At 38.7% G+C, this 27,735-nt stretch overlaps 2 protein-coding genes across 2 annotated transcripts; one reads left to right on the top strand and one right to left on the bottom strand.

Annotated features, from left to right (window-relative positions):
• Positions 1-157: 157 nt before the first annotated feature.
• On the bottom strand, positions 158-3,662 carry slc48a1a (solute carrier family 48 member 1a). Its single transcript, XM_084918022.1, has 3 exons — positions 2,929-3,662; positions 2,206-2,373; positions 158-2,051 (listed from the first exon to the last, which is right to left on the bottom strand). The coding sequence occupies exons 1-3, from the start codon at positions 3,056-3,058 to the stop codon at positions 1,915-1,917; spliced, it is 435 nt and encodes a 144-aa protein (XP_084774148.1). The 5' UTR covers positions 3,059-3,662; the 3' UTR covers positions 158-1,914.
• A 4,387-nt stretch (positions 3,663-8,049) lies between these two features.
• Positions 8,050-27,637, top strand: rapgef3 (Rap guanine nucleotide exchange factor (GEF) 3). Its single transcript, XM_084916248.1, has 27 exons — positions 8,050-8,680; positions 11,821-11,865; positions 15,698-15,804; positions 15,884-16,005; positions 16,515-16,692; positions 16,844-16,928; positions 17,256-17,316; positions 17,661-17,737; positions 17,842-17,988; positions 18,156-18,262; positions 19,282-19,370; positions 19,483-19,571; positions 19,778-19,921; positions 20,037-20,116; positions 20,218-20,248; positions 21,568-21,643; positions 22,618-22,755; positions 22,973-23,070; positions 23,814-23,939; positions 24,659-24,840; positions 25,772-25,862; positions 25,971-26,021; positions 26,134-26,221; positions 26,306-26,370; positions 26,477-26,531; positions 26,701-26,772; positions 26,915-27,637. The coding sequence occupies exons 1-27, from the start codon at positions 8,597-8,599 to the stop codon at positions 27,031-27,033; spliced, it is 2,607 nt and encodes an 868-aa protein (XP_084772374.1). The 5' UTR covers positions 8,050-8,596; the 3' UTR covers positions 27,034-27,637.
• Positions 27,638-27,735: the final 98 nt, after the last annotated feature.

Genomic DNA, 27,735 nt, shown 5'->3' with positions numbered 1-27,735 from the left:
CTGACCACATCAATGTCCCAGAAATTTAACTGACTTGATGGTATACGCTGACTGAAGTGTTCCTTTAATTTATTGAGCAGTGTAGTTAAATTGGTTAAACTTCTGATTGCCGAATGTGCCGTTTCATCAGTGCGCTACTGAGCAAGGACACAAGATGTAATTACCAATAAATGTATTTTAATAGGTTCAGTTTCTATATACATGTAGCATCCTGATATTCATACTTATCAACAGAAACACACAAACAAAAATACAACTTTACATATTTTATGGGAAAAGGGTAGACATAAGATAGAGCTGGAACTAAACCAATTACAAACCAGTTTAATTTGGCGAATACAAGTAATCCTGCTAACTGCAACAAAATGATACATACAAACACCTTCTTTTCAAAAAAAAAAAAAAAAAAGGGTGAGACAGACATGACAATGTGTAACACATGATTTTGTCCCATTGTATTAGAATTTGTGTGCAAAACAATGGCATCAATATCATAGACTAAAGTGCAATTATATAGTAGTTCCATTTGTGTTTTCTCTAAAAGAGGAATGCCAGAATTCAAATAACCTCTCGAGATAAAAAGAAAGACTCCCTCTGGTGGAACAAAAAGAAAAGCACAAACTTCACATGAAGGCATCGCCTTCAAGAATGACAGAACAATCAAGCACTTCTTCCTTTCTTACAGAAGCATGAATGCTCTTAACATTTCACATGAAAGAAAGCTTTCGATGAGAACACAAAACTTTATATCTGCAGCTAAATTTCCAAAAACATAGTTCAACGAATAAATTGACAATGACAGAAATGTTATGAGAACCAGTCATTTTCCAAACAAAAACTGTGAAAAGCTGAGAGTACTGTTTGTGAATGGTGCCAACAGTAGTAAAATGCTGCAAGTACTGGTGATACGTGGCTACATGTAGCAGCATGTACATGGACTTGTAGGGGAAAAAAATATAAAGAAGTGAGCGTATACATTTTTTCACGAGTCAGTATAAAACCAATTCCGCAGAGGATTTTCATCAAAAAGTAGGATGCACATAAAACATATTTAACTTATCAAAGACAGACATTTGTATCTGTACACAGAAGTGAAGGTGAACAAGTTTCAGTTAAGTTTATATAAACAAAACGTTCTCGATAATGTTGCCATTTTTGTTAGTGCACTGCAACAGCTTGATCTTTGTAGTAATGCTTCACACATAATGTTTAGTCGTGATACTAAAATAACAAGCGCTAATAGCAATAGCAGAGTAGTGCAGCAGAATAAAGAAATTGGTATTGAACAGTGGTATTGGTATTGTCTAGCAAATCCTGGACTATAATGACTATAAAACACTTCTCAAACATTAAGTCAGTGACTATCAGGAGACATGAGTATTCTGCAGTTGAGTGCTGACTGTTTGAGAGCTAATTTGGATGAAAACAATCACTCGCTGTCAAGCTAGTATAACTTTTAAGGTAAATGGTTTTAATTTTGGTTTCAATTTTATGGTTGAGTATTTTAACTTTCATTTGAAACACTAATCACTGGATTAAAAGCCTGTTATGGAGGGGATTTTCTGACTGTTTAAAAATGAAACAATCCAAAGCTGTAGCTGTTTAAAACCACCTGCACGTCTCAAATGTCCTCCACAAATTCATTCAAAAGCAGCTGACGTTTTCAGAGGTTTACAATTTCTACAGGACTGTAACACGTAGGCCATTAAAAGTGGGAGAACAGGTTACTATGCAAATACAGAGCTTGTTAAGCAAGTGCAGCAAATGCAGCACCATGTGATAAAAGTCTGATGATTTTTTTTTAATCTAGCCATGTCTGCTTTTCCTCTTCTTTATTATAAAAGCTCATTGTCCATCTCCCGCTGGCAGCCTAAAACCCCTTAAGTCCACCAAAGTCTTTAAAATGAGTACTGACTAAAAATCACTGAGGATGCTGATGTCCGCAAACTCCTGGCGGTAATTGTATGAGTAATAGGCCAAGAGGAAAGACCATTTGAGGGTCAGAAAGCTCCACACACAGGAGAGGTAGAAGCTTTTTGGGTCAGTGAAAGCTGTGGGACAGAAAAAACAAGGTGGTTACTACTAGAGTTACAACAATCCTCACCTCTCTGAGTATTAGAATTGTCAGTCACTTATTTTAACATAAATGAACAACAATACAAAATTCATAAAAAAAAAAAACAGGAACAGAAAAGACAAGATTACATTGCTTCTGTGCGATGGCCATAGTTAGGAAGATAATAAAGGCAGCCACAGCCAAAACTGAGAAGAATACTCCAACAGCGATGAAGAATCTAAGACCCTTGAGCCAGGTTCGCCAGTAGTCCTGACGGTACATGATGTGTGTGATGAGAGCCCAGAGCGCTAAAACTCCTGTCAAGACAGAAAAACACAGATTTCGATTGAGTATGATAACACTGCAGCCTGAAGACTACAGAAAGCCACCACGTGACAGTAATTTATGGAAATTACAGTGTTGTAATAGAATGTAATAGACTACTCCCATACAAAACAAGAAAAGACTACTATTTTAGAAATTTTCTGCAAAAAATTTGTTTTAAAATAAAATTTACATGATATTCAGAAAATGCAAGTAAATCACTTAAATTAAATTACTAAATTACTAAAGTTAATTAAAAAAAGAACAATACGGTTTTTCTACTTGAAAGATAAATAATTATAATTTAGCATTAAAATATCATTACAAATTTAAAAAAAAAATCATAATGTACCAATAATGCGTTGTATTTTATAAAGATTTCAGTGACGGACTAAATTTTAAGAGTCGTTATATGATTATGGCGCTTAACTGTCCAGGCCTACATCGCGATTAGGATGCCTGACATGGCTAAATGCGCCAATATCCCGTGATAAAGTCATTAACTGTTTGCAGTGTGTTTAGTTAATGCTATATGCGTTTCAACATACCTGACAGGCCTCCCATAGCCGCCGTCCATGGTTGTTTATATGCGATATTCCAGACCAAGAAAGCCGACAGTCCAAACACAGTACCAACAGTAGCATATCCTATTTTAATGTATATGTTGGTGACTCCCATGTTGGAATATTGCTACTGTTAGCCAACGTTAGCACCGTCGTCGAAGATAAAGGAGTATTTTTTCCCTCAAAACAAACTATTATTAGGTTAAACCACAGCTTACTGCCACATTATGCAATACCCTAAGCTACAGGAAAAGGATGAAATGAATTTCCCCTCCGCTAAAGAGGACCCAGGGAGAGACCGACAGCTATCCCTGCTAGCAAAACTCTATTTCGAAATAGAGATCAGTCACTTCATGTGCCTTGTAGGTAATACAAAGACGAAAATGGCGTTAAGATTTCCAGCTAGCAAGCAACATCAAAATAACAACAGACGAGCTTATCCGATATACGCCGCAAAGATTTTAGGCTATCATCGAGAAAACAAAACCACCCCGGAGAGCTGCCTCTTCAGCCGCAGAGGAAATATTTATTTCAGTAAAAAACTTTCGTTATTGGTCTTTACCTGCCACTCGCTGTTACACAACACAGGACAAACAAATGAACTAGCATTGCTAGTTCAGGGAAAAAACGAATTTCTATGCTCTGTTTACAAAAATTTGCCATACATTTATCTATCACCTCCCCTTTAAATATCTTTGTACAGAGGAAATCCCCTTCTTATCGACACACCGCCCCTAGTGGAGCAAAGAGAAACAACATTTCTCTTAGACTTCTCTAATGGAGCTTTGTAGAATTAAATGTGTTGTGCAAAGTTGTAGGCACTGAAAACAAAATAGGAATTTATTAATTTTTTATTTGTTTATTAACTTCAACCCATTGCCTTTAGTGTTTGTGTGCACTGCACTCTCAGGGAATTTTGTTTTGAGCACCTTAAAGACCTTTGCGCAACTATTCTGCAAATTTAAACAGCTTTAATGTATTAGAAATGTCAGAGGTGATTTGTGAAAAAAGGACAAAACCAAGAGTGAAAGGGAGGGTTTACAAGATGACAGTGAGACCTGCAATGATGTATGGTTTGGAGACGGTGACACTAACAAAAAAGACAGGAGGCCAAGCTGGAGGGTGCAGAGCTTAAGATGCTAAGATTTTCACTGGGAGTCACCTGGATGGAGAGGATAAGAAATGAGTATATCAGAGGGAAAGTTCAGGTTCAACAGTTTGTGGACAAAGTTAGAGAGGCAAGGCTGGGTGGATATAGGGATATTTGAATATGAAGCTGGTAAGTAGGAGGAAAAGATGAAGACTGCAGAGAAGGTTAATGGGTGTATTGAAAAAGGACATACAGGGGGCTGGGTTATCAGAAGAGAATGCTAGGAATAAGGGAAGATAATCCACTGTGGCGACCCCTGAAGGGAAGAAGAAGAAGAAGTGTCATGATTTCAGACCTACTTGATCAGGTCTCTGAAGACAATTTTATGCTGAATGCTTGATGCTTGAATGCATGATGCTTGATCAGATGTTTGATAAATAAGAATGTAAGCATCTAAAATCCCTATAACTTATACAGTGCTGTAGTGCTGTTCATACATTTGCATTTTGGTCACACACAAAAAACTAACTGACCTGAGATGAATTTTTAGTTTGTCTCTTTTCTTTCTGTTTAATGCATTAGAAGTTTAAGAGTAAAATGTCAAATGTTTATGTGGTCATAAGGTCAGACAAATATAGCAAAGTATTTTCCTGCACAAATGGACATGTGTTAATGCAGCTGCACACAGAAAAGAATAAAGACACCAAAGACTATATTCAAAGTAAATCATGGCTCCTGGCTAACAGTGGCAGGCATGAAGCAGTTTTCCCATGGAAAAACATAATGTATTTATAATCTCACTATGAATGGAACAGTGATAAGGATGTATAGTAAAGCGTACTGAATTTTTTTCTCAGAAGCTGAGCCTCATAGATTTCCTGTGGTTGTCTGCAGCTCGTCTACAATCGAGACTGTTAAACAAGAAAACCACATAACCTAGTTCTGATGAACTGCAATTCACATTGCTTAGATTCAAATTCTGTCTTCATATTCTCACATACATTGCCATGTATCAGTGCTGTACTAAGCCCATGCCCCCGGGCACTCTTTTCAGGACCAATCAGAAAGACACAGGAAGCTGTGTCCAGGAGCACTCCCCGTAACTCACATAAAGTACCCTGACTGAGAGACATATGATAGAAGCGAAGGCTAGAAAAGGAAAGCAGACAAATTAAAGAACTGAAGTAATCAAACTGAAGAATCTTATAAGACTGCGACATTGGTGAGTTACTGATTGCAGAGCAAAGGATTGTGTGGAATTGTGGCAGACCATTTGATTCGTTGTGCTAATTAATGAATATTATATGTCTATTTTAATCATAATATCTTGTGCTTTACAAAGCCCCTGCTGATTTGTCTGACAGGGTTTTAAGGATAATTTCTGTCTATAAAGGCACTTTTCCATCACAGGTGTTCAAATTCTAGTTTTTCTCCAAATAATATATTTAAATTGTTATTTTTTAGTATTTGAAACTAAGTCGGTAATGTAAATGTCAACATGTGACTGCACAGCAGGGGTTAGAAGTGAAAGAACGTGGTTGACAAATGTGAAAGTGTTGCAGTGGGTGCAGAAATATTGTCTCCAACTGCTTTAATGTCTTTGCTTATGTGTGCTCTGCTTTCTGCTTCAGCCCTCAATAGACCATAAGGTCAAACAGATCAAACACGTATTTCCCTGTCACTGCTAACTGGCTTGGATAAAGGAAGGAAAATGTGTGTATGTGCACGCACATGTGTGTGTTTATGTGTGTGTGTGTGTGTATGGAGAGACACTAGACAGTCACAACAAAGACTACTGGCAAAGTACATTCCATGGGTGTGTTGCAGGAAATCCCACTCCCATTCCCGAAGGATCTAAATAGAAACACACGCACACAAATAAATACAACTTTAGAGACAGAAACACAGAGATAAGCACTGCACATAAAACAATCCATTATAGTTTGATGGTGCAATAAAATTAAGTCTATAACATTCTATAACTAATGCTTGCATTTTTTTTGTTTCATTTTGAGCATTCTTTATAAGAAACTGATCAGCGAGTTGCTCAATTTCTAAATACCCTGTGAATTGCTTTGCAGGGCATGTGCATCATCAATAGGGGGCAGCATTTATTTTCAAAGTGCCAGCCTGGAATGTGATACGCAATGCAGACCTGGGTCCATAAGAGTTCAAGGTGTCAACAGTCTAAATTCAGTCTACCTTGAAACTTGGAGCTTTTTGCTGGTTATATTCTCTGGAGCTAAAACAAGGTCACCTAAATCTCCAAACGAGTTAATAAGATTTGATTTCAATCCCACGGCCAGAAAGCAATCGCCACTGCTGAATTTTTAGGATTTTCAGGGTGAAAGCTGATCATAGTTTAAGTGTAGCTTAGGTCTTTTGATATTTGGTGCAAAACATCAATCCCCTGAAAGAATGTTTTCCCGGTAATATGCTGCTATTTACAGAAGACAATCAAGACAGTCACTTTTTCAGATGCTATCAACCAGACTGTAGCAATATGCTCTTCCTTATCAGCTAAACTATTGTGTTTAAATTCCCCCAGGAGGTCATAAGAAGGAAAACCGGATTCCTTGGTTGTGAACATTCTCTATGTGGCATCAGAGAGCCCCTGTGAGCCATTTTCAAGACACAGAGAAACACACAGTTTAGTCAGAGAGCACAAAATTTATCGACTAAACTTCAGCGGTACTTTCTGTTTGGTTGGGTTTGATTGCTTGGTTACTTTTAAGATTGGATTTTGAGACAGTTGTGACTGGAGTGTTGTCATGACTTGAAGGAGGTCTAAACATGGTAAGAAATCATTATTTTTTCTGAACATTTGCAGCAAATGTGCCTCATGGTACCTTTTAAAGTACAGTTTTCTGTACTCCAAGAGCCACCGTTCACTTACCACACGATTATGTAACAGGGTTCCAAGATGGAAGCAGTAATGTCTACAGTAAAGGTCAGCAACAGGTGCTGGGCTTTTAATAAAAACATACAAAAGAGGCGGTTTGAACACACAGCTCAAATTGCAGCCAAGCATGGAAAACATGGATGCTCTGGTCAGTGTGTGTTGTGGAAAGGTTTGGCAAAGTGACTCAGACACTGAGGTCAGTACAGGAAGGGCTGCCCTGCACTAGAACAATAGCTGGGATTTAAACAATTCTTGCATAACTTTTCCAGCCTGCAGCACACAGACATGATCCTGTTATAACAGAACATGGGAAATTAAGTTTTTAAAAGGGTCTCCTTGTCCTTATGTAAGACATTGCAAATTTACATCTGCTTGTTTTGGTATTAACTGACAAGGGAAAACACTACCTTCCCATTTTACTTTCTCGACTGTTAAAGAATAAAATGATTATGCTGTTTTTTTCTTCACACAGATTTTGTTCAAGGTGTTTTCTTGATGGAGAACTACGTCAGAAACAGCAGTTTTCCACCAAGGCGGCGTACACCAGAGTTGGGGGACGTAAGTCACCTGCATCTATAAATGAACACAAAAAAGCCAAAAGTGTGAACTAAAGGTGTAAGGTTTGAATCACAGGAAGAAATATTGAAAAATCCATTCAAAACTGAACACCTGTTATGAATTCTATGATTTCATAAAGCTTTAATGGGTACATAACACTTCAACACCAAAGGAAAAACACCTGTGAACTAGAACTGCATAAACGCATTAAGTGTTGTCCTCAAACCTAAATTACTTTCTGCCCTTGAAGCAGTTTATCTCTGCCTACAGACCCAGTTGAGCCAGGCAGCTGGATAACCTGATAAGTGTGTGGTCTATACAACGTGCTGCAGCTTATGTGTTTTCCTGAACTACTGTACTAAACAAACTTTATTATATAGTACCTTCATGCAACATTATACCTCCTTTAATACCCCTGACCCCAATGTTTGTGTGGATTCACCCATTTTTTTTAACAGTTCAGCCAAGAAATGATGCAAATTTGTAACAAATAAGCCAGTTATTTTACAGAAAGAGTGCACATTTTTAGCAAGTTACTTGTTTGACTAAGACTTGTTTGAGTAAGGTTTGACATCTTTGAAAATTTCATCTCTAGCCTTCAAGAGTGAATTTGAGTTGAAATATACACATATATCATATTTGTCTACTCGCTGACGTGTTTTAACAGAAGGACAAAATGTTAAGGTTCCACATGCACACACACGAGGTCAAGCTAAGTACGTCAAACACCGTTTTTAATTAGGTGGTAAAACTGCCAGAAGAGGCAGTCTCTCTGATGCAGTTTCTTGTGAAAAGCCAAAGTGAGCACACACGCAACGCAGCAACAGTGCGCCTGTGCTGCGAGGGATGGCTGAACAGTACACGACTCGACCTCAATGAGGCAGCAAGATCTGAGTTTGATGCAGGACCTGCCTGGAATTACTAGGAGGACAAAATGCGGAGTTATGAGTTCACATTGTCGCCGTGTTGAGTCGCCGCTGTGCAGTAATGAGTGTGAGACGGGGCTATCCAGATTACTGTGCCGTGAATAATGTGTAGAGCTGCCGAGCTGCAGATCTTCTGACTGGGAAACTTGTTTGTCGGTTGTTTTGATCCGAAACAAGATGCATCTCTTTCGGACTCACAATTACCAAGTGTTCCCGGACCGCTGCTCGGTGGAAAAACAGACAATACGGGGCATCAGCTGGGTATGCCTCTTTAATATTTATACATTTACTTAAGCGAAACGACTGCGGAATATTTTATGGAACATAAGCAAGAATTGCTTTTACTGCATGGTGTCACAATATGCGGATAAGAAGAGATGAGAATGATGACTACGATGGCATCATAATTCACTGTCTTTTTGTATTGATCCGTTCATTTCCAAAGTAACACGACTTAAAGGCTTAGCGTTCATTAAGAAAAAATAAAATAACATAAAAAGCTTATAAATTTGAGGTGTTGGCACAAAATAGGGCTTCCAAGATGTCATTTGCTTTCTTGCTTTAGTTCATATGAAATCACTGCTGGTAGAGCTACTGCGAGGGTAAAAGACTGTAATCATAATTTGGTATGCAAATTGGTATCTCCTAAATGTCTGACACATGTTGCCTAAAAGGCCCTAAAAGTATCCTTTACGTTGCAAGTAAGCTTCGAGATTTGGTGCTGAAATAGGAAAGATGGAAAAGTGACAGAACATTTCTGAAGATCTGGGAGCAAAATGTGTGGTTGTGTGAACAGTGCATGTAACTGAGTACAGCACAGTTTTGTGGCACTTCTCTGTTTATTTGATGTCACTATGCTGCCTTTACTGCTCTATTTACTAGTTTTCCCAGCTGTACTTTCTCTGTATACTATCCTTATTATAGAAACCACAGCAGAAACAGTTGCAGCTAACAAGCCTACAAATTAGTTAGTTAGAGCAAATTAATTGACATCAGCATTTTCATGAGTCTAACTTTTCAAAATTCCCTCTGAATTATTATTGTAGCTTGTTTTCATTGTTATTAATGTTGATGTTTCGGCTATTAAACAGACCAAGGAGTGTGAACCCTTCTCTTTTGGTTGTGGCTGACTGTGGTGGCATTTCTTGCCACTGTCTTAGTTTTTGAAAACCTATCATCAGTTGATTCCGGGAAAATAGATGGAATGTCATCCATTTAAGCAGCTGTTTTAGTCATATACAGAATAAATAAAATTAGCTCAGCCTTAACTATGTAAATCAGCTGGAGTCTCTGCATTTTGTAGATATTCAGGAACGCTTCCAAGTAGACTGAAGCAGGTTCCTCTATTGTTGTAGCAGTTGGCTGTGGTGACACAGGAAGGTAACAAAGCATATTTCATTATTATTATTTACCTCGGGTTATAAATAGTGCATTGTTTATTGTTCACGTTCCCTGAAACACCCTTGCTCAGTTTACAGAAGAGTTTGTAGAAGAATGCAAAATGAGGGAGGTTTTCGTTTCCAGGTCACAGGAAGACACATAACAGCGCTGAAAGTCTTCTAAATTTACCTGATTTGTAAGTATCAGGAGGCCAAAGATAACGTGCAGAGACTGTGTCCTAAACCGCCTGCTTTTACCAGCCAAATATCAATGTCATACTTCCGTGAACTAGTTAAAAGTTCTGCATGAACAGCAACAATTGCTTTGGATTTTTTTTTTACCATAACACTACGATGCACAACACCCAAACCGCTTAATTAATCTAGAAGGATAAAAGTATCAATCTTTTTTTGAACGCCAGAAGTATCGCTGAACCGGATAAAACCGACGGATATCTTACAGAAAAATTACAGAACTTGAAAACATGCTAAATCATCCTAAATGCAAAATTGACAAATGCATGCATTCACATTGTGCATTGTGCATTTCAAATATTGTTTGTGCTATATCAGCACATTAGTGGAATCTGATTCTGTAACAGATAATAGCTGTATTTGGTTTTACTCAAAGCTGTTTAGTTGTTTGGCAGTAGAGTGATATCCAATCTTTCTATTCACTGTCGTGTGTTCTTAGTAATAAGCCCTGAAGGTTAAGCTAATTCTTTCTCTGAGCACATGAGGCAGATAAGAGCACAGCTGAGCTCATTTTGCTGTCATCATTTGCAGCATCCCTCCTGGACTTCTTGCTCCTGCATACCAGTGCTGACACATGGACACAATGCAGAAAAAATACCTCACATACATAAGGGTTCCTAAGTGTGTCTGTTTAACAGATATTGAAATGTTCTCCACATGTTTTTAACTTACGAGGCACGTTTGTTTTGATTGGCTCATAAATTAGCTTTCATGGAGTTACTGCCATTCAGTGGCAATTGGGTTACAAGCTAAATTGTGGTCCATTCCGGCTAATATCACATGATGTAGCTGCCTGTACAGCAGGCCAAATAAAACATGCCACAAAGTGTGTCTGCAGTAGAAGCAGAGAAAACGATGTCTATCACCGATGTGAAGAATCACATTAGCTACTGTTTGTTTACATGTCTTCTATGTCATGTGAGTACTCTGCATATTTACCTTTTTTTGTTTTGTTACAACTCTTACAATCCATCAATTCAGTAGAAGGAGAGAGATTTGTGTTAAAGTGACAATAGTACATTATTAGAACTGTGAGGCAAGTTGAAACGTAGTATGTCCTTTATATTTTCAATTAGTTACACTGAACCCAATTACCTTGGGAATACAGACAGACAACACCAGCCACAAGATGGTCATAAAAACATAAAATCTAAGCAACAAAGGGGAAGTCTGACTTGGGTCAAAGTACAAACGTGGGAATGTTGAATATTTTTACATGGTAGGACGTTAGAGATAGCAATGATTTGACTCTTTTAAGTGAGCATTTCAAGAGTGTAATGAAAAAACATTAATATTGTCTACCTGTGGCAGCTGCTTCAGTATTAATCTTTAAATGTTCAGGTTCAATTACTTTTTACATGAAAGGATAGTCTGTAGTTTAAAGCAAATATTTGCTTTAATGAAATTCAAAGAGTTTAACCATGTGCCTTCTGTTGCCGAGGTCTAAATACTCTTTCCTCCCACTTCATTACACACACTTGACAACCACCCACACCATGTTGGAGACAATGGCACATCACAGGTTGAGATAATGCATCTGCAGTGACCTTCATACCAAAGAAAAGAAAACAATTTTTCGTTCTATCTCGATGGTCCAGCTTGGTTGTGTTTTTTTCCGACTAGCTACAACAAGATTGTCATCAACAACCAGCCCAGCTAGTTCCTGTGGAATGCTGCTCCCGAGCAATTTATTTTCTTTATTTTAGAGGTTTTAGATATGGAGAAATGGTTCACTGGGGATAAAGTATGTCTTTCTGTTTCTCCCAGACTCCACTGCCAGAGGCTCTGAATTCAAAGGACACTATGAAGCAGGTATGTATGCCAACATTTAACAGCATTTCAGTGGTGCTTTGAGACTCTCACTCTGACCATAAGGAGAACCACAATGTGAGAGCAGAGGTAAGATTTAAAGCAGAGTGTAAACACCTTCACCCCCGTCCTGAAAGATAATTTAAGCACATGTGAGATCTATTGTTGGTTGTCACTAATTAGCTGATTAAACTCTAGTTAGCCTTTGACAGGTTTCACTGCACTGGTGGCTTTAGTTTTACTGACCTCCAGTATAATTCAGAGTTGCAGAGCTTGCATCCTCTCAAACTGCTGAACTTGTTCTTTTGTTGTTTATAATATCCTGCATTACTACTCAACCGAGTTTTAAAAAAACACATTCCTTGCAGGGGCAAGCAGTCATAAGGAGTCTAAAGAGCACTCCAAGGCCCACAATAAATTGACCCTCCCCACTCTCCTGAGTCCTACCTAACTCAGTCCAGGCCCCTCATGTTGCTTTATCTCAGCTTCTTCAACAGCATGCCAAGTAGTGAACCTTTAAAACCCTGATAAGAAGAATTGACAGGGAAAGTGGCTTCTGTTTAGGTTCAGTGGTCTCCCTGCGACAGAAAAGGTAGAAAGCAGTACAGAGAGTGCATCTTTCAACTCCTACCCATATGGAAAAGAAATAGTAAAAACTTATAAAAGACTTGCATAAGATGTGGCCTACTTCATATTTACTCATGAAAGTGGCCATTTTCTCATTACTTTCATATATTGTTTTAATAAGTATCCAAAACATACAAGTTTCATTTATATAATTTTCCAAGGGATCTTATATCTGTTTTCACTCTTGTATGCTTTTAATACAAGTTTCACACAAGACAGATACAAACTTTATAAGATTTATATAAATATCTTTTCCATATGGGTAAATAATCAACCCTGTGAATATTTTCGGGTTTGTAAAGACACAGAGGGAGGACAGAGCAACTGAGTCTGCAGGAGACATGTGTTGCTAACCTCATTGGCGTTTTTTTTGTTATTGTTGCTTAGCAAATGTTGGCTCCCGATTCTAAAAGTCAGTAGTGAGCATCATACATTATGATAGCACTGTACAGGATTTGTGTTTTTAATAAGCAAGGTTTGATTGTGCTCCAACATTTTCCAATTTAAACATGAAATGGAAACGGAAATCTGTCAGTAATCTCTGAAAAGCTTTTTTTTTACCGTACGTTTTTACCCATGTTTGTGGTATATATGTTTGCTGAAGAAGTGTGGCGTTGTTGTTTTTTCTCACAGAGAAAGAGAGGGGTAAAAATCAGCCCAAAGATGAAGCTGCTTGTCAACACACTCTGTGCTTCTCACACAACACAGCCCACTGAGGTCAAAGAGAAAGTAGAGAAATGTCTCGCCTACAAAGGAGACATGCAGTGATTGCTGCACTCATCAATATTCCACTGAATGAGACAAAGGCATGAAATTAAACATTTTAAAAGAGCATGACTAATGGTTTTAGTCACAATCAGATTTAAGTCAAAAAGGATAAGACAGAGAAAAGATAATCCAATTGAGGTGTGATAAAGACAATTACAAGCTTTTCTCAAGCATCTAGCATGTTTGAGTAAACTGTACAACCTATAGAACAGCTGTTCTTTGCCTGGTCCTGCAAAAATTGGCTGTAGTAATTTATAATCACAGATTATAATCATTTCCTTGACAATTTGAGTATGATCCAGTATGGATCACGTGAGTATTATACTATACATATTCAGTCATAAATCACCTAATAATGTAGGTTCCTGACTTTAAAATTACCTAAACAACAGTACAGTGCCCTGTCATGAATATATTATGGCCGCCTGTCCAACTGTTATAGATGGCATATACATCACTGCCGGTTGCTATGCATGGGCTGAGTGTGTGTTGTACTCTGTGTCATTGACTGGCACACCTGTGGGAAAAATGTTTACTCTTTAATTTCACTCACTAGAAACAGTTACATGTGTGTTGTAGTTCTCAGATAATGGGATTAGATGGCCTAGTTCAGGAAGCAGACTCAACCACATATAGTCAGCAGCAGAGGGCTCACAGTGATGTATGGCTTTTGATGTTGTTTTTGTAAGGAATGAGTTAGGTAATGGAAAGTCGCCTCATCAAGAAAATAAGTTGGGAGTTGACAGGCATGAGAATGTGACTGCAGGAGCCCCATGGGAAAATGGGCCTCTGGGAATACAAGTGACCTCACGACACACTAACTTCAGCAGGGCACAGCAGAGGCCTCAGGACGCATTTACTCTGTTGATGTCAGGTCTGGGAAGAGTCCAGTGTCAGGGCGATAGGTTAAAGTGTACACTGTGCCCGCAGCTGTTAATTGCAATTTTAAATTAGAATTAACAACTTTGTGTGAACTTGGATTTACCAAGGATGTGTTATGGCCCACTTTAAATAGGGAAAACCAGGGGCTGTGTTGGAGTCATCGAGGCATGATGTCAGCAGATAAGTCAAACAGTAGGTGTTTTTACATCCTGAATGAATTGCAGAAACCTGCAGGAGACAGAAAGTAGTTTCTGTTGCTGGCTTCTTTGCATTGCATTCTTAAGAAAATAATATAGGAAGTAATCCGTGTTGGATTTTGTGTGAATCTCCAGGTCACCACCTTAGACAAACAACAGTGTCTAGGGGAAAATCCACAGCACAAATAGGCAACAGCCTGTGTCAAGCATGTAATCACAAGACCTGTGGGAGTCAACCAGGGAGGCGCAGAATTAAAGTTTGTGCGACTGTCAGTCATTGAGACAGTAAATATCGTTGGGTGGTAGTTTAAATCAATTCTTTTATGTTCAAAATACAGACCATAAAGCATGAGAAGGTCTAAAATTGGAGAGCTGAATTTCAGCCACAAACAAAGCACATTCTTGTTACGTAAGCTTTGCCTCTGCATGAGTGGCTGGCAGGTTGTGCACCCTTGTGTGCAGGCCTTTGTGAGTTCAAACCTGACCTCAGTGTGTTATGTGCAGCTATGTGTATTTGTATTACCAATATTGTTGGGACTATAGGGACAAAAAGAAAGCCCCCACAATCTCACTAAATTTGAAGATTTGGGTTTAGGTTAAAGTTATGGTCTAGGTTAATGCAACCCATTGGTGTGTGTGTGTGTGTGTCTGGGTGTGTGTTTGTGTGTGCGCGTGTGTGGTCTGTTTGTCCCCATAACAATCCTTATAGGGACAAAATGCCTGTCCCCATGAGTTTAAAGGCATTTTTGAGACTCAAAATGTGGTTTTAGTGTCAGAGTTACAATTAGGTTATGGTTAGGTTCAGCCATTCATTTTTGATGGTTAGGGTTAGGGTAGGCGGCTAGGGAAAGCATTATGTCAATGGGATTTTCCCACTAAGATATGAAAACAGGACTCTGTGTGTGTGTGTGTGTGTGTGTGTGTGTGTGTGTGTGTGTGTGTGTGTGTGTGTGTGTGTGTGTGTGTGTGTGTGTGTGTGTGCTGTTGAGAATGAGTGGTGGGGACATCAAAGCAGGTTAAAGGGAAACTAGTTCAGAGTTGTCATACAGTTTGTTGTTGCTCTGTGCTGGCCAGAGTCAGAAGCTGGAAAGTCTCAGAGCATTTAAGTTTGCATCTTTAACACCTTTTCACCTCTGTGCAACCCCCACACACACTCCATTACACTTTGACACCTACAGAAGTCTCCACACACAACATTGTTCAAAACTGAGGGGGAAATTGTCTTCCTCACTTTCACAAACACTCGTTTCTTTTGCTGACTTCGGTCTTTCGCCATCCCAAAAATTGGCAGAAATTGTGTTTATAAAAAACACAACACCCTTATGATTTAGTCACTTCACCTATCTTTCATGTTTATCAAGTTTCTCTCAGATCGCGTGGTGAAGGCAGCCAGATCAGTATATAGTGTCATGATTGAGAAGAACCCTGGTCTGATCCGAGATAGAAAGCATCACCTCAAAACATACAGGTACCTATTCTGGCGATGTGATTTAGTTCATGATTAAAAGTAACAGTGTCTCTTAATTACATGCAAATTTCTCTCATAGGCAATGTTGCTCCGGTAAGGACCTTGTTGACTGGCTGATGACCCAAAATGAAGGCCTCCAATCAAGAAGTCAGGCAGTGGGAATATGGCAGGTCTTAGTGGATGAGGGAATACTTCTCCATGGTAAGAACTGAAGAGCTAACTTTTGAAAAATTTAGTATTGTGATGAAAAATTGGAAGGATGTGGAAAAATGTCCAAACAAATTACTTTTCATGTATTCTGATGATAATGCTTTTGGCAACACTTAGAAATGTCCCAGACATGCTTGAGTATCTTGAAATCTGGTGACCGAGTCTACCATGACATTTGTTTTGCGTTGTTATTTCAGTCAGTCAAGTGTTCACTAACCACTTAAGCTCTTTGGATGAGACACTGTCTTCCTGGAAGAGACCACTCCAATCAGGACAGAAATGCTTCATCATCAAATGAAGGAACTCACTCAGAAAGCATTTGCATTTATTTCCATTTATCTAAAGTTTTATAAATGACCGGCATAAAACTTATCTAAAAATTTACTCATCTGCCTCGTTGTTGTTTCTAAAGCAACGTGTGTGTTGGAGATGTCTAACCGCATTCTTGCATTTCATTTTAAGGGTTTTATTTTCTCTTCTGTGTTTTGTCTCAATCAAAGTGAAACATGAGTTGAATTTCCTCGACAAGGACACACAGTTCTATCGCTTCCAAGACCCCCAGTTTGGACTTAACCACATATTGAATGAGAAGGATTCAGAGGATGAACTACAGGAAGCTCTGTCTCTGCTGTTTCAGCTTGGTCCTGATGCTCTGCTCACTATGATTCTACGTAAATGGTCAGTTTGTTTAGTTGTTACATAAGCATTTCCTCATGATAACCCGTATTGTCAGAAAGCTTCTTACAACAAGTTCAAGGTGCTAGCAAAGTTACTGTATTTTGTTTTGTTTGGCTTATTATGTTCTTCTTCTTTCCTTTTTTTTTTACAGCCCCAGTCAGAGGAGTCCCGAGGACTTGGAGGTTATCTACGAGGAGCTGCTCCACGTCAAAGCTGCCGCTCATCTCTCCTCTTCAGTCAGTCTCAATAAACTCCCCTAACATTTTTAAAGGCTCTACATATTGATTTTTTTTTTTAATGTGAACTGTTATCAAGTTTTCATGATAGTTAACCATGGATTTGATCTGATATATTTTATTAAAAATTTTTTTTTTTTTTAAAGACAGTATTCTACTTGCATACATCAACCATAATATTTTTCTTTTGTATTTTATGCCACATGAAAGAAATGTTAAAAATACACTGGAAATATGAAAGTGAAAATCAAGAAAAACCCATTTACAACAATGATAGCAGAAGGTATCAGTGCGCTTCTGTCTGTTCTTGTCCTGCTGTGCCTGTAGGTGCGTAAGGAGCTGGCAGCAGTGCTGGTCTTTGAATCACATGCCAAAGCTGGAACAGTCTGTGAGTTTACACAGCTTCATTGTGTTGCTGAATCACACGATAATACGGTTCTTATGCACAGAAAATAGCATCTTTTTCTGTGAAACATTCATTGTTTCCAGAAAATAAGATTAAGACTATTCAGACCGTCTAATGTTATAATTAATTTCTTTGTTTACTGCGGGTAAGAAGATCATCAGGTCTTTTTTCTCTTCAATCCTACCCATTTCTTTAATGTTAAAGCCATATTTAACAAAGTACTTTTAAGGAAGGTGCTCTCAAGTTGTGATCTTCTAGGAGTTGTAATGGTTAGAAAGATATATGACTGACTGATGTGGTTTCTTTCTGCTTGTTTTTCAATATAGTGTTCAGTCAAGGGGATAAAGGAACCTCTTGGTACATCATCTGGAAAGGCTCTGTAAATGTGATCACGCACGGGAAGGTAAAGCCAGTGGTTCCAAATTAATAAAACCCACTGTCTCTAATAAAACACGTTGCAATTGATTTCAAGTATGCTGTATAGCTCAGAGTATTGTGTTGATATAGGGTCTGGTGACTACTCTACATGAAGGTGAGGATTTTGGGCAACTAGCTTTGCTAAATGAGCAACCTCGAGCCGCTACCATCATCTTGCGAGAGGACAATTGTCATTTCCTTCGTGTTGATAAACAGGACTTCATAAGGATCCTCAAGGTTTGTTGGATTTCCTCTTACTGCATTTTTATCACCAGAAGTTGTCTGTCAGACATCGGGTGCTTACTGAACACATGTAGCCCCATGTGACAATTTAAGAGATGTGAGATTCACGCAAATTTTCAAATAACTTTTCAAACTGGTTGTCATCCTTCTCTGTCCTTCAGGACGTGGAGGCTAATACAGTGCGACTGGAAGAGCACGGGAAGACTGTGCTGGTGTTGGAAAAGAGTGCAGACTCGACTGAACAAGGAGGAGCAGGGAACAGCAGCAAGTAAGCGACTCTGACCTACTAACTTCTATAAAATACTGCAGTTAATTTACAAGTAGGTTTATGATCATTAAGACGCTTTGCCTGGGTGTGGGCTGATAATGCATGGCTCTAATACAAACACTGCCGCTGACAATAAGTGATGATTACATAAATCTTTTTTAAAGATGTGGTTAACCGTTTATTAATGGAGTATTACCTAACACTCACATAATAGGCGGACTTTAACCCTGCCTTTCTGAGTGACGTGTTATCAGTCTTGAACCACTTTATCAAGTATGAAGGTCAATTAAGTTGATGCAGGACTCTTATTTAGATTACGTTTAAACCACTTTCTTCTCTTTACTTGTAAATCTACACAATTGAAAAGAACAGTTCAAGGCACTTTATACTGCATTGTAGAGATCCTTTGATGTTGGAGAGAAAACCCAGCAATCAGACGATCCCCCATGAGCAAGCAGTTGGTGATTATGGAGAAGAATAACTTAGTTTTAACAGAAACAGACCTCCAGCAGAACTATGCTCAGGGAGGGGCAGCAATCAGCTGGCTGTGGAGGGGTGAGGGAAAGAAAAGAGAAAAAAAGGAGAGCATAAACAAACAAGAGCATAACAAAGTATGGGAGAGAGTACACAAAAGTTAATAACATGAGGTAGCGTCATGTAAAAGCATCATGAGCGAAAGAGGGGTGTGGAAATTAGAGACGTGCTGGAAGGTGAAGTGTTTTAAGCAAACACAGTAAAGCCATGATCTGAAACAGACAGAGCGCTATTGTCTACGCGGCTGTGATATACAGCTAAGAACTTTCAAAGTGTTGTAAACACAGTCTGCTAGACAAACTATGCAATGATTACGTCAAGAGACTTTTTGTGCTTCTTCTTTTTGAGGAGATAACCAGTCAACATTTACACAACAAATACGTTTTAATTAATTTATTGCTTTATTTATGTGGACCAATGTAAGGCAAACACAAGGTTTTGAAAGTTATTCTTTGTTTTGTTTTTTTCTGTCTTGCTTTTTGCAGGTACACAGTTATGTCAGGAACACCTGAGAAAATCTTGGAACACCTACTGGAAACAATAAAGTTGGAGTCTAATGGAAATGATGCTATAGGTGACACTGTTAAGATTACAGATACCTGTTTTCTGTTGTTGAAAAAAAAATGTTCAGACCAAGTCAGTTACTTTCTAATCACTGTATTATGGTGATGATTGTGTCCCTGCAGATTCTTGTGTGAGTGACTTCCTGCTCACCCACAAAGTCTTCATGCCCTCCAGCCAGCTCTGTCCTGCACTACAGCACCAATATCCTACAGTGTCATTTATACTGACAACAGTGAAGCTAGTGTTGTTTATGAGAATTACTATAGTCAAACAAAGCTGTATTATAGTGTATTTTTGTAATATAATGGAATTCTCAGTGCATTTTATTACAAGAATAAATTGTTATAGTTAATGTTGTTTTTATTTTGTAATTAAGGTCTTATGTGTTATACCCTTAACCAACATTGCACTTACCAGGCACAGCTTGCTGAGGGCTCAGAGCAGGAGAAGACTGCCTATGTTCTCAACATTAAGCAGAAAGTAGTAAAGTTGGTTGGCCAGTGGGTGGCACTGTTTGGCCTTCACCTGAAAGAAGACCCTATTGCCTTGGACTTTCTGGAGGTGAGATCTCAGCCTCAAAGTCGTAAATAAAATTTTTAAACATATCACTGTGTGATTTTTGTGTCAGTATGTTTTTTTCATCAATCTTTTTATTTTAATGTTGGGGTTGAAACAGAGATTAAAGAAAGATATGGCAGCGAATTCGCAACTGTTCAACGTGCTGAAGGACTTCAGAGAAAGGAGGAGGACAAAAGTGTACGCACTATCAGATAATGTTTCATATTTCTTAACAATTCACAAGTCATAGATATTCTTCGCATACTATTTAACACTTTAATTCTTCTATACTTTTTCAGGTTGGAGAATGGCTATCAGTCACTGAGCAGGGTAAGTTATTGAGTATGTGGAAACAAAGTACAGGTTTCTGGCACAACTTCGCCTACTTCAAAGGTGCATGGAGAAGAGCAGATGTCTTAAGAGGCTGAAGCTCCAGCAACTCTTGTAGTATGAGGAACAACCCATTAAGTAAAGAAAATTGGCCCTTTTTCAGAGATATCATGCCCAAGAAAATTCTCTTACAGTAGCAACTCCTTTTAACTGGATCATATTTGAGCACTTTTTTAATAGTATGTTTTCTATGGTTTTAAACCAGTTTTCAATCCTTTACCATATTTTGTCACGGTCCTGGGTCAGTGACCCAGTGTTTTGGATTTTGCATTGTTATTTTTTATTAGTCTTTGGTTTCATCTTGGTTCATATATATTAGGGTTTGATTTCTGTTTTGTATTTCTAGTTCTTTAGGTTTTGGTTCCTGTGCTCCTCATGTCCCTGTACTCAGTGCTCCCTCTGTTTAGTGTCTGGTCGGTGTCTCTGTACCTGCCGTGGTCCCACCTTACCTGTCTAGTCAGTATCGTGTGTCTGAGTCTGTGTCTGGAAGGTCTGTCTGTGTGTTTCCTGTTTTACTTTGAGGGTCCGTGTCTCAGGTTAGTGTATTCTGTCTTGCTTCCCTTGAGCAATTAGATTCAGGTGTGTCACCCTCCTGTGCACCACTTCCTTGTTACCAAGTGTGTGTATTTAGTGTCCGTGTCTTCTACTGCTCGTCGTCGCATGGTACCCTCACCCTAGCTATGTGTTCTGTCTCCTTTACCGGTTTAACTTATGTTTGTATCTCTCGGTTTAGTTCAGTTTGTGTCCAGCAATAAAGCTGTTAAAGCTCACATCTGCCCTTTTCGAGTCTGCATTTGGGTCCTCTATCCCTGCCTGCCTGGACACAGCCATGACATATTTAATTTGTTTTGAGGGGGGGCTTATAAGGTATAAGGCCCAGTTGGCCTTATATCTATTGGTGAATATGTATGCTGAATAATTTTCTACTAAAAATAAAATTTCCTCCCCAAAAATACACATTTGAGTGGATTGATGGATATGTATACCAGACATATATCACAGCTTGTCTTTTCTACTTAAACTCTCTACTTAAAATGTGTTCTATTTGAAGTTGTATCTGCAGTATATTTTTGATAACCCTGACAGAGGCTAAAGGCCAAAATGAAAGTTTTTCTTTATACTACAAGTCCTACTGGAGCTTAAACCCTTTGGGATGTTTGCCAAAAAGTGTGACAGAGTGTAAGAAATGTCTTTCTACTGCCATTAGAGAGTTTAATGTCACTGAAGTGTCACTGAGTCGCCTTTTATATTATTGGCAGAACCACCAGTTTGATTGGTTTTCAAACTTTGAGGAGTCAGTGGGGAGGGTTCAACCAATCAGAGCACATGATAAAGGTGAGTAAAGCTCAAACACTACAGCTGACAATAATCAAGAAAACCAAATCCCCATAATAAGGATAGAAGTCTAGTGGGGGATATTTAAATAAATGAAAAAAGGAAACGACTGAAATTGATGGCAAATCATACACAATAAACTTTTACATCTATCTTTACCAACAACTTCAAAATCAAACCTGGCTAAATTTGTGTCTGAAATATAGCTAAACAGTATAAACAGTTTTGCTAGATGTTCATGTTTAATGTTCACTAAAAATACTGAATATAAAGTTCAACTTGGTCACTATATGCATTAAATAGCAGTATGGAATAGAAAGCGCGGCAAGATCCGCATCTTCCACACCAATGTGAAAGCAGTCCTCCTGTATGGGTCCGGGACGTGGCGGGTGACCAACACCATTACCAGCAAGATACAGATTTTCATCAGCAAGTGCTTGCGACACATCCTTAACATCAGATGGCCTGAGAAGATCTCGAACACAGACCTGTGGAAGAGAACCAGCCAGAACCTGGTCGGTCAAGGGGGCTGGATAGGCCACACACTCCGAAAACCATCCGACAACTTCACAAGGCAAGCACTGGACTGACTGCCCGAATGACGTGGACCCAGCTGAAGAGAACACCCCAGAACAGTCCATTGGCGTGGTGTTGTTGCGGCCCTATGCTCCACCAGGAGTCTACAGGAAAACTGATTGATTGATGGAATAGTAAAACTAGTCAAAAATGTTTTAAATGCTAAGCTGAAGTCCATATCCAGGTTAGAGTTAGTTTAAATGAACACGTGAATGGCCATGATGACAGATGTTGGGAAAAGGGTTTAGAATCAGTGCTTGTGAAGTGTGTGTCACGCAATATGTCAATAAAGGACAACAATCTCAGCATCCAGTAACTTAACGGGCACCATTAGTCTTTAAATTAATCACCAAATTAGCATGATGTGACATTTTATTTTCTGTCCTCTTCTGATTTAGTGTTGTATGAGATCTACAGGCCAGACAACAAACCTCTCACTCCGATGCTGCCGGTGAATACATCTGTACAGGAGATAATGTCAGCATTAGGAAAAGCTGGAGAAGATCATGTCCTCATCAAAATGAACTCCACAGGAGGTGGGAGGCATTAGTCATATGTTTTTGTTTTGTTTTCTAGAATCAACACTTATTTTTCATTAAAATAATCAGTTTTTTGTAGATTGCTAGACTAATGTACTAACAGATGAGTAATTCTGTTTGTCATCAAACCTATGTTGTGTTCACAGAATTTCAAATGCTCTCCTTTTTTTTTAATTACGGTGAAAATTACTCTGTTTCCTATGACTGCGCACAGAAAGAGCTCAGCTAAAGCTGGATGCTACTGCAGTCTACACCGCCCTGGGACTCAACGAGAGACTGTTCATCTGCACAATGAGCGAAGTGGAACAACTGGTGAGGATTTGTTTTCTTCCATAACTTCTTTACCATTTTTTGGTCTATTTAGTTTATTAAAACACACTTATTAAAATACATGAACTCGTTGTCTGTCTGTCCACCAACTCCTCCTACACAATCAGGGGTTGAGCAACCAGACTTGGAAGACAGGTACATCCTATGTCCTTTATCTACATCAGATATTGCTGCAGGTTGTTATCTATGTCAGACATTATGATGTTGCCTAGCAACCAACTATCAACAGGCTAAAAGGATCTGTTTTCTGCATTTATGCATGTACAGCACCTATGAAAACATCCTATCATTTAATTTTGTAACAGTAACATTTCATTTATAGCCACAAAAGCTGAATCATACACAATATCATTATGTTTCATAGCAACTACCTAGCAGCCAAACCTAAAACAACCTATATTTTGCATTTATGTACCTACAACACCTAATAAAAGCCTCATGTCATTTTCATCTCACAGCCAAGTTTCATCATAAAGTACTGTAGCATGGTCATGAACTAGTAACGATTAATATTATCCTATTATATTTCATAGAAAATGAGGAGGGGATTTAACTCACGGGATATATTCTAAATATGTTTGTTGTTTATTATGGTTTTTCATATTATGGTTTTGTTGAAAGCAGCATCCCCAACCATAAGGCGAGTCATTAAATGTTCACCTGAACAACATTGTTCCTGATGATTTTCATTCTCTCTGCCACTGCGCCGTCTCTCTCTCTGTCAGACACCTCTAAAGGAGCAGCAGGGTCCAGAGCAAGGAACCGCTGACGTCCTTGAACAGATGTCTTCTAAAGACATTGCCAGTGAGCTCACCAATTATGACTGGGAGTTGTTCACTGCCATGCACGAGGTAACTTGGCGGCTATGATTGATGTTTCATTTGATTTTACCAATCGACTGCTTCAAAACTGCTTCAGAACACTAGAGTATTAACTAGTAATTAACTTTAATTGTATTGAATTTGATTTACATAGCATATTTTACAAAAATTGCTATTTCTATGTACTTTATATTGTAAAATAAAAGCCCTACAACATTAGAGAGTGATACACAATGATCTGGTAATCCCCTTTGAGCAAACACAGCCTGACGGGAGTGAGAAAGAAGAAAGAACCATGCAGGAAGGAGAAGACAGCATTTCCTTTTTGGTTTTGAAGCCTTTTTGTTTCTCAACAGTGTATTTGCCTGTTGTACATTCTTTATGCATGTTCTGAAGTGTTCTGCATTTGTTTTTGTTTTTGTTACATTTTCTAAATGTTGTAGATTTCTCTTTGTAGTTGTGTTTTGTATCTCATGGCCACTACGCCCATAGCTGTTTATTTGCTCACCGACATACATAACCAAAGCTCAAAGTAGCATTCGTGCAACAAAGAACTTTGCATGACTCTCAAGCTTTACCGCCTTTTATCTACCAGTATCATCTTTGCCATCAGATTATTTGGGTCATTTCCTGCATGCCTCACATTTCTAAAGAAACAAAAGATACGTGCAAAAGACTTCCTGTCTGCTTGTTTCACGGTGTGTTTAAATTATGCCAGTGGTTGTGACTCATTGTCTGTGTCTCTCCAGGTGGAGCTGGTCTACTACATTTTTGGGCGCCACAAATTCCCTGGAGCCATCACGGCTAACCTAGAGCGGTTTGTGCGTCGCTTTAATGAGGTGCAGCACTGGGTACTGACTGAGCTGTGCCTATGTGAAGACCTCGTGAAACGTGCTATGCTGCTCAAGAAGTTTATCAAGATTGCTTCAGTGTAAGAATTAATTGCATAAACCATACATTTAGCCAAAGCAGGTTGGCTAGTCCATCAGTTTGGCCACTGAACAAATAAGCATCTCAACAGTGAAACCTACTGACCTCACGCATGTCTTGCCTTTTTCCCGGCCCTAAAAGGCTGATGGGGTGTTGTCATCACCTTACCGGGTGGGCGGCGTGGACAGTCAAGTTTATGGTTGCGATAACTCAAGAATGACGCAATGTAGGATTTTGAGATTCATGCCATAGGTGCATCTACTATAAATCAAATCTCAGTTTAAATCTCAGTGACGTCAGCCTCAAGGTCAATGTCACATTGTAATGTAATGTAATGACACAACAAGGAAGTCATCTACGACTTTCAGAGTCATACCATAGGTGCATCTACCTTACCAGTAAGCAACTCATAGTTTAGACTTGTTGATTGAAACCTCAGATGGTTTGGTGCAAACGTTTGGCATTTATGGTTCACAGAGAAATGTGTGAAATATGTGCACATTGCTTTGTGCAGTGGAGCACAGTCATGCAGGAACAGAAACAGGTTTTCACCAAACTGTTACCACAACATTCGAACCATTGAATTGTCCAAAATGTCTCAGTAAGCAGAAGCATTAAGATGTTTGTTCTTTGAAACTAAAAGATCCAGGCCAACTCATTTTTTATCCACTGAGGTGCGGCCCAATACTTTTTTTGTATATAGTATACATTTAGAAGAGTTAGCATGGTCTTATACCAAAAAAAAGAAATTGATACAGTAAACATTAATATCCTGCTTAATATCATATATTGTAATCATACAGGTATTGTCACTGTGAGTATCCGGGCAGGACCTTTGTACTTACTTTTATCCCCCCATCTTAAACTTTATCCATCCAGCATCACTTCAAGGACTGCACTTTATTTACAGTCATGTGTCCTCTCCATCACAGATTAAAGGAGCAGAAGAATCTAAATTCATTCTTTGCTGTGATGTTTGGCTTAAGCAACAGTGCAATTCAGAGGCTTTACAAGACCTGGGAGGTGAGAGCCCCCTTGAGGCAGCAGGCATGATAATAATAAATGTTCTGCCACACTTACTAAACAAATACTTTAAAATTGACTTTGCAATCTTTTGCTTGTCTGTTACAGAGAATACCCAGCAAGACAAAAAGGATTTACTGTTCTCTTGAGAGACTCATGGTAAATTACACTATGTACTCAGCTTTGAATAAGTTTTATAAATGTCCTAAACAATATATCTTCTTTAAGGTTTCTAATGGTCTGATTGTGCTATGCTCGCTTATTCTTTTAGGACCCTTCACGCAACCACAGGGCGTACAGACTGGCTATAGCTAAACTCAGTCCTCCTTACATTTCCTTCATGCCTCTGCTGCTGAAAGGTAACAGACACCAGTAAATCGCAAATCCACTGGCAAGTCCTTATTATTAAGATACTAATTACTTCTGTCCCTTCCTATATCTAGACATGACATTTATCCATGAGGGAAACGCAAACTATGTAGACAAACTGGTCAATTTTGAGAAAATGGTATGGAAAAGTTATTTTCAAATGTTGTTATGTAATTGTTTCCTTACAAACCATATCCTCAGTAAGAGACTGACTTGGAGAGTTTCCTTTTCTCACCTTGTCGTAGCGAATGCTTGCCAAAACAGTGAAAATCGTTCGAGGATGCAGAAGCCAACCTTATGGTAAGTGATAGTTTGGCAGCAAAATGATCGGCCCCACTGACTTCATACCTTTGAGACTGTATGCATTCAGGAAAAGTTGGAAGTAATTCACATGCATGTTGGAGTAAACTCATACAATGCAGGTTTGTGCATACATCAGGTAAGATAATGTTTTATTTTCCCTCTGCAGTGCCTTCATCTCCACAGAGAGGCCTGGCAGATCGTATGTTTCTGGAAGGCGCTGCTACTCGCTTGTCTACATGTAAGCCACATCTCTAATGCCATTCGACAGTTTTTAATATTTTCTTCATAAGATCTATAGAAGGTTCAGTTTAACCTTGTTTGTACAAAAGTACAAAAACTTAAACATATGCAGATTCAGGCATGATTTTAATCTTTTCTAGATTCAGATCACGCCCTTCCTCTGCGGACTTCCACAAACATCCGGCACTATATCCAAAACCTGAAGGTGATTGACAACCAGCGCAAGCTGACGCAGCTATCGAGAACAATCGATTGCTAAGACATATGACTGAAAATGTGCAAGGACTGTGAAACTGAAGTCACAGCCGAAAAATGAACTCTGTATAACAGAATAAAACCTCCAAACTCATCTCAATTAGAGGTGGGAACTGGAGCTTTGGAGATGTAGCATCTCATGGAAATTCATTGTTACTTAAGGAGTTTGGACATTACTGGAGAAGCTTTCTGCACAGCAAAACATTGACAGTGAAAATTGGCTCTGTGCACAGAAATGAGCTCCAGTGGCCCTGACTCTGTGTTGACAGGACTTGTGGTTATTCAGAAAGCCCTATGTCACACTGGTGTCTAAACATTTCAAGTGATCCCTTCAAAAGGCAATGTTACAACATGATGTACAGTGAAGTATTCTTGTCTTTGGTGTCAAAATTCATTTTGTGAAGTTTTTTTATACTGCTGTCTGTGGAAGAATCACATTGTTTATTCCACAAAACTGCCATAAGAACACAGACCTGTGCCACAATTAACCACTTTAGGTCAGTGCACAAGTGTTTTCGCATTAAATATATAGTATCAGATCATGTTTGGCACTAACTGACATGCATAATTTCGTATATTATTTTCTAAATAAATTATTTTCCCACTAATGTGTATTTAATGACAGTACAAAAATGTTTAAAAAGGAATCATTTTATTTAAAGTACAAACCGTAACAGGTAAAAATTGACCTTCAAAGAGCCCCCAT

This window comes from Perissodus microlepis, chromosome 20 (genome assembly GCF_051167445.1).
Source record: "Perissodus microlepis isolate ML-2025 ecotype Zambia chromosome 20, ASM5116744v1, whole genome shotgun sequence".
NCBI lineage: Eukaryota > Metazoa > Chordata > Actinopteri > Cichliformes > Cichlidae > Perissodus > Perissodus microlepis.
Note: the sequence above shows the minus strand (reverse complement) of the source record. Positions and strands in the feature narration are given on the sequence as shown.